Source organism: Terrapene carolina, unplaced genomic scaffold, assembly GCF_002925995.2.
Source record: "Terrapene carolina triunguis isolate 2854851 unplaced genomic scaffold, T_m_triunguis-2.0 Scaffold62, whole genome shotgun sequence".
NCBI lineage: Eukaryota > Metazoa > Chordata > Testudines > Emydidae > Terrapene > Terrapene triunguis.
The window spans coordinates 5,394,660-5,402,376 of record NW_020664413.1 but is presented as its reverse complement, the minus strand read 5'-3'; the positions used below and the strand labels follow the sequence as shown (position 1 = coordinate 5,402,376).

General features: G+C 41.8%; 1 protein-coding gene across 1 annotated transcript in view; it reads left to right on the top strand.

Annotated features, from left to right (window-relative positions):
- The first annotated feature begins 230 nt into the window (after positions 1-230).
- The window catches only part of CNTNAP5 (contactin associated protein like 5), a 408,220-nt gene continuing 400,733 nt past the window's right edge, over positions 231-7,717 (top strand). Inside the window, exon 1 of the mRNA XM_029910538.1 lies at positions 231-502. Coding sequence (XP_029766398.1) covers positions 421-502 — 82 coding nt within the window. The 5' untranslated portion in view covers positions 231-420. The remainder of the gene's footprint in view (positions 503-7,717) is intronic.

Here is a 7,717-nt window from a genome sequence, read left to right as displayed (position 1 = left end):
GGGGGAAGGGGGGTGAGATGCTGATTTCGTTCCTCGCTTGAAGCTGCTCTAGCAGGAGCAGTCCCCGGGAAAAGGGAGCGAGATCTGCTCCAGGCAGCTGATTTACATCATCAAGATTGCAAGCGGGGTCCTCCCAGGCAGCGGGAGGTGGGGCGCGCCGCTCCTGTCGCCTATAAGGAGCTGCCCAGCGCCTGGTTTGCGGAGTCTGGATGTGAGCTCCGGAGGTGAATTGCAGTGGTAGATTGGCACGGGTCCGCCGTTTGCCTGGACCGGCTCCTTTAAGACGATTGCTGGAGGAGGGTCTGGATGGTGGAGGAAGTCAATGAGCAAAGGGAAGGGGAGCAAACCCGGAGGAGAGCCCGGCTGGCAGTCTGAAATTGGGGACTAGGGAACCAGACGCCTGCTCGCCCTGTGCAGACAATGGATTCTGCTCCCCAACTCTCCAGTCGTTTGGTTTTGCTGCTCTTCAGTCTGTGGCGTCTGGGATCAACAGCAACAAATTGTAAGTAGCTGCGGGCGTGCCGGAGACCTGTACAAACGAGCGGCTTTCTGGGTGTTTTGTGAGGGTGGAGGAAAGCTACCGTGTAGGGTATTGGGCACGACCTCTAGGAAAGTTAGCGAAGCCCCTGGCTTGCTAAATCCGCGTTCTAGTTAAGGAGTTTGTTATCCCTGAAATGCAAAGTTCAAGTAAGACGGAGCGGTTCCTTGCAACAGTCCTGCCGGTCGGGGCTTCAGACTGAAGTGGATTTTGATCATTCTTTGCCTGGTTCCCTGTTTGTTTGCGCTGCTGTTTCACTGTACAAGCGACTGACGATATCGCAGAGATGCCTATAGTGAGCCGCTCTTGGTCTAGGCTTGTAGCTTGGATGTTGCAGTATGTTAAAGGTATTCTCCCTCCCCCCCCCTCTGAACTGGAATTAGTCTCTCTTCTCACCTAGCTCATGCCCACAGGACATTCAACGTTTTAATGTTCCGGATATAAATTTTAGGATAGCCAGGCGGCAATGTCTGAGCCCCACAAACAGCAGCTCCTGCTAGAGGTCCAGATGTGAAACCCTGTAGACTTCTAAAGTGATATGAATGACACGTTGCATTCTGAAATCAAACCTTCACAGAGCATGAATAGATGTGAAGGATGAATGCAGAAGACTCTGCAGTCAGCAAGGTGCTATGTTTTTAAATAACACATTTAAACCAAACTTGATCAATGGCTAGTGTCCTAGAGGTTCCTACCCTAGCATCCAAACATGGGTAGATCTTTCTCTTCCAAGTCTGACTTCTATTTCCTTTTCATCAGATGAGAGAAATCCAGTAAGATCATTTCCCTCAAAGCAACCCCCCCTCTTCTATTTGTTTTGGCCCTAAGGTTATGCCAGCTGTGTTTGTCACTGCAGACAATGATCCTTCTGAGGCATGGTATGATCTGCTGTGTCACAGTGAAAGGGGAACTTAGGGTTGTCTCTCTTTATTCTTCTAACCCTTGGTGCAGTAACGAATATGCAGATGGTGAATATGACCTTTTGTGCTGCTTAATAATAGTAAAATAAATAGTAGTAAGAGATGGCAGTTATAAACTGAAACAAGAAATGGTGGGAAATGTTAAGACTCTACATAAAGAAGGATGCCTGAGTCTGTCCAGAAGGTATTGAATTGTATTTTTATAAGTTCTTGCTAGTGAAGTGATAGAGGTCAATGTTCTGAATTTAAGAAGTCCAGAATCCAAAGATCTATTAATGACTTCAGAAATCAGGTCATGAAATAAGTAGAAGCTGATTAATATCCGCACCTCCTGATGTGGTTTTTAACCCATTTTGTAAATAGAATTGACTCCTGTAATAATGGTGGCTGGGGGGGCGGGGAGCGTAGAAGAATCTCTCCTAAATGAAATTTTTGCTGTAGTGAGGTTGAATAAAATACTGCCTGAGTTCTGATATCTTTTTGGACACTAGAGGTCACTATTGCCATATAGATTCCATACGCTGGCAGGAGGCAGGCTGAAAAGAGGCATATTTTCACATGTTGACATAGCTGAAGAAAGAGAATAGTTTGATAAACGGGGGGAAAGTAAATTCAATAAACACCATAAATATATTAATAGGAATATTTCCCCCTTCTTCTGTTCAATTGCTTTTAAATGAATAACAAAAACGCTAGGGCGGGGAGAACTTTTTTTTTTTTTCTTGGACCAATTAAAATATGGTTAATATGTTTTAATAATATTCACAAATACTAACTGGCAGGCGATTTAAGACTCAGGGTTGCCATTAATGATACAGTAATAAAGTTAATTTCTAACATTTAAAAGGAAACTCGGCGTTAATGAGTTTTACTATTTCATGGGTGACAGTTTAATATCGCAGTGCCAATAAACATTTCCCCTGAATACACACTGCTTCCTAAATATTTAGAAGCCAATCTTTTTAAAGCCTAATGATCAATGGCTTTATTATACTGCACAGATTTTACTTATTCATTGTTCAATGAATTAGCCTGGAGTCGGTTTTAAGTGCTTTCCCTGGGAGCTAAGCTAAAGAGTCTATGTGAACCTGTAATAGCTATAAGGTACTAGGGGACTTGTAGCAAGAGTCTGATCTTGGGGAGTTTGTACACACACACATCACAATAATTTTATCTGGGATGAAACCTCTTCACCTCTCAAAAAAAGATCTTGGCACTTCTGACTAGATTTTCAGCTGGCATACAAAATTATAGCTCTATTGAATTCAGTGCAATTAAGCTACTGTACATCATCGGAGGACTTGAAACAATATGTTAAAAACATATATATGGGTCAAAATGTTCATCTCCGTGTGCCTAGAATTAGGCTCCCTAAATCCACATTGAGATACCCAAAATACCCCCTTGACAGAGGTGCTGAGCCCTGAAACTTGTAGTGAAGTTGAGGGGAACTGTGAGTAGCCAGTAGCCTCTGAAAACTGGGCAGCTTCCATTTAGGAGCCAAAATATGGATTTAGAAGCCTGGATTAAGGCTTCCACGCTTGAACATTTTGGCCAAGGAACCAGATTCTGATCTTCTTTACCCTGGGTAATTCCACTGACTTCAATGGAGTCGCTCCTGATTTACACTAGTATAAACAAGAACAGACCTGGGAGCCCAACGTTTTTAGCAGTCAAGAACTGTGTTTGGAGTAGGCAAAATCAACTCTGATACCGAGTTCTATTAATACCAAATATAGCAGTAATGTAGGTTTTGTATTCTTAACGCGAGAGACTGCTAAATTTTTATATTCTGTATTTTTGCATATACTTCTGCCTTCAACTGTCGTGTTTTTTTTTTTTTTTTATGAGAGGTCTTGCAATTGGGTAAGTTAATTACCTCACATCTCTGAATTTTTGTCTCATGATCCCACTTCTGCTATATTTTTGTAACTAAACAAAGAACCGCTAAAGAATCTGCTTTGAAATGAAGCTGTGGGCCAGGGGTCAGTAGACCTCATTAGAGAGGTTAGAATTACCTAATGCTACTAAAAATCCATAAATTCTTCAACCTTGCTTCATTGAAGTGCTTTATTACATTAAATAACTACAGTAGCAACACGATTTCTCCCTGAGATATTAATTACCAGAAAATAGATACAAACAAATTGAAAGCCGTGTTGCATACATAGTCTTGTGACATTTTAATTTCTACATTCATCAGCTGGCAGGGAAAAATTGGATAAAATAGATTAAATCTTCTTGAACAAAAAAAAAAATTGCATGTTTTGAAATGCTGGTTGGTGGCTAAATTATTTCTAAATCGTCTCTGATTGGATACAGGATATTTATAGTATGCACAAAAAGTAATAACACAACATAGGGAAGAGAGAGCATGTGTGTACATACATATGTATATATAAAATGCTAATTTTCCCCATCTCAAGAGAAGTGGAGCTAACTTGTAGCATGGGCATTGGACAGCTCCTTCATTTACTCTGAAACGCTGACGAGTAAAGCACTGAAAACTAAAGCTATGAAGAGAATACTGACTGCTACAATATACAGGCTGTGTCTGCCTCTTCAGAGTTAAAATATTGCACATTCTATTATTTTTTGCAATCTCCCCCTTCTGAAGTGCAAATTTTTACTTGACTGCCATCTCTCACATGGGCAAGACATCTGGGAAGTTAAGAATCTCTCTTAGAGAGGAGGCATTTCCCAAGTCCCATGGGGAAAAAAAAGTTATTCTTTAAGTAATTAATGCCATGTTTCCATTACAATCTCTTCCCCGCCCCTGTACACTCAACAGAGCCAATCCACTAGCATTTAGGGCCTGATTCTGAGAAATTCCACTGAAATCCCATTTGCAACACCCAATCAAAGCTGTGGATGTTCAGCATCAAGCCTTTTAAATTCCCTCCTATGGAACAGATCCTGCTCCTGGTGAAGTCAATGGTAAAACTCTCATTGACTGCAGTGGTACTGGATCAGGTTTTATATGAGGAGATTATAGCTTTACGTCTCTTTTTGTTTTGTTCAATGAAATACTTATTGTGGCTCATGGCCAGGCAAAGAGTTGAATGAATCATGAAAGATGAGAGTTGGTCATAGAAACAGACATGACAGACCAAGTAGGATTTATTGGACAAAGGAATCTTTTAGGCAATAAACACAATGGGTCTGACTCCAAACTCAGTTTGCACTGCCTGAATCAAGAGGAACTACGTTGAAGTCAATGGAGATGGACAGATTTAAATGTGATAAAGTCAGTAGCGACTCCAGCTCTGGCTATTTCGAACCCTGGGGGTTAGTCAGGATTTACACTAGTTTACTTTTGTCTGTAAGGAATTGATATAGTTACTGTAGAGATGTGTGACCATAAGTGAGGGGGCAATCACACGATCACTAGTGCAAGGGCTTCTGGGTATCTCTCTCAAAATGTGGCCCATGCAATGCCACAGCCCCCCAGACACCCTGATTATCAACACCTAGTATCATGTACATTGCATTATTATCTTCACTTAGTTCTGCTGAGCCAGAGCCAGTGAGTTCAACGGGAGCCTTTCCATTGACTGCAATGGGCTTTGGATCATGCTCCCAGCAAGCAGATGGCATTATCAACTCACAGGGCAATTAGTATCTCTATCAAACAAGGGAACTGTCTGCAGTTTTGTTTATGATGAAAGCACAGCAAAGTCTTTCATGCAATTAACAGCAAGAGGAAATTGTTTTCAAATGGATTCTAGGGTAACATGAAACATGTTAATTTCATACTATGGGAAATATTGCGATTCTGGGTATAACAACACTTTTAACACACACTTTCCAAGAAAGTTGCAAGTGTCTGTTAATTTTAGCTCACAGATGAGTGGTGTTTTATTCCCATTTTATAGGTGGGGAACTGAGGCACAGAGGGTGACGTAGCAAGTTAGAATGAGAAATTAAGCCCAACTAAGGTGTACAAAAGTGGAAGGGTGCAACCGTGGCTGGGTACAAAGGAATGAGTGCAGGGCCTGCTTCCTTTCATTCCCCTTGTTAGTAAAGTGTCTTTAAGGAACAGTTTCTTCAGCCTTTTCTCAGGCAAACTCCCATTTAAGGCAAAGGATAGAGTGGAGCCCAACAGGATCTGGCCCTGTGTAACTAAGTCTGAAATTCATTTAGTTCCTGGAGACTTTAGCTGGATCAGTAGGTGAAACAGAAGGCATCATTGCAGTTATAAGCATGTCTGCCCAGTGTCAGAGAAACAAGAGAATTTGTCTACACAGTGCTGGTTTGATGCCACTGATAATGAACTTCTTTGCGTTCATTTTGTCTCTGCATTGTCTAATTGCTCTGTGCAGATTTGTGCTGCTTGATAATGTCATCTGATCACTGGATCAGTGGAAGTGATGGAATTTTAAGTGATGACAACATTGCAATATAGAATTCTGAGAAGGAAGTGGATGCCAAAATACATCAGTATCTTATTTTTAACTAGCAACCCTGTTAGCAGTGTGTGGTTTAAAACAAAACAAAAATACCCAAACCCTAGAATTCAGTAGCAGAATAAGAAAATTGCCCTGACAGCTGTTCAGTAGGCGTCTCAATATTTGCTGCAAAAATATAGGAAAGTAATTTATTAAAAGAGAAGGCATGTAGCCATTTGAATTTTGTATGTGTCATGAGGGACCTTGTCTGGTCTTTTCACCAGAAAGATGGAAAAAAATCATCTTGGCTCTAAATGTTGCCTCTGCAAAATGCTACCTGCTTTTCTATAGCACTGCAAATCTACTGTAGAGCATCACAGAATTTGGAAAATACTGGCAGAAGCTCATGTTCAGAGACTGCCAGCACAGCATTTTGTTAAGACAATACAAAATCCGTCACAAACTCTACTTCCAGAAACTTCTCTTAAGATGTATTAGAGTGGTGGGTGCCATATATTAATAGAGATGAATTAATAGTGCCTAAATAAATGAACTATAGATCAAAAGTCTGAGTAGCTTATTCTCAATGGATGATCTGAACGCCTTATACTGCAAGTAATGTGTGGACCTTTGAGTGAGATGGAACTGTTCTAACAGTGGCTCGCAAACCTTTTTTACTGGTGACCCCTTTCACACAGCAAGCCTCTGAGTGTGACACCCCCCCCCTTATAGATTAAAAACACTTTTTAAAATATATTTAACACCATTATAAATGCTGGAGGCAAAGCGGGGTTTGGGGTGGAGGTTGACAGCTCGCGACCCCCCATGTAATAACCTCGTGACCCCCTGAGGGGTCCCGACCCCCAGTTTGAGAACCCTTGAACTAATTTCAGCTTCTCCTGTTGTGCCTGGTGTTCCTCCCTGGTGAATTCAGACAAAATTGGTGCTCTACTCCTGAGAGACTCCAGTGTAACCACTGAGTGGTGAATCTCTTAGCTGACGAATGGCCAAAAGATGGCAACCCAGGAAATGTGATCCAGTTATTACAGCAGCGGACTGGAAGTTAGTCTGCCACTGATCCCGTGTGTGACCTTGACCAGTCACTTAGCCTCTCTGTGACACTTTCTCCAGTTCAAAAATGGAGGCTTCTCTCTTCCACCCTCCTTGCTCCCATCAGGTCGGTGAGTTGTGTTAGGAGACTGAACACTGATCTGTGTGAAGTGCCTGGAAATCCTGTGATGATAGATAGGAGGAAGAGTTCGGTCCAGTTCTATTTCTGGATTTCTCCAGAATGCAGCATTTAGACGGACAAACCAGGACTGGGTTTTCAGGATTGAATTCAGATGCTACAGCGGCATGTTCATGAAATTTCTGCCATCTTGTCTCTAAACTCCGCTGGGTGTGGAAAACGGATGCTGTCTTTCTTTTTGGCACCAGGACAAAGGCATGGGTTGATGATAAATGACATGAAACTCATTGGCTGGTGGAGTTTTCCTTTAGAGATTTTTGTTTGTTGGAGCTCTCAGCTCACTGAAGGGAACACAGTATGGACTGGATTTAAAGAAGCTGTTTACATGGATCCCAGCGGAGAGAAACAGCTGAGTTTGTCATAGCTCTGTTAGGAATCTCTTATAATTCATAGGTTTCAGAGTAGCAGCCGTGTTAGTCTGTATCCGCAAAAAGAACAGGAGTACTTGTGGCACCTTAGAGACTAACAAATTTATTAGAGCATAAGCTTTCGTGGGCTACAACCCACTTCTTCGGATGCATATTGTTAGTCTCTAAGGTGCCACAAGTACTCCTGTTCTTTTTATAATTCATAGCTTCGTAGTTAGTAGGTTTTTTTTTCTTTTTGTCCTTTCTCCAGTCTG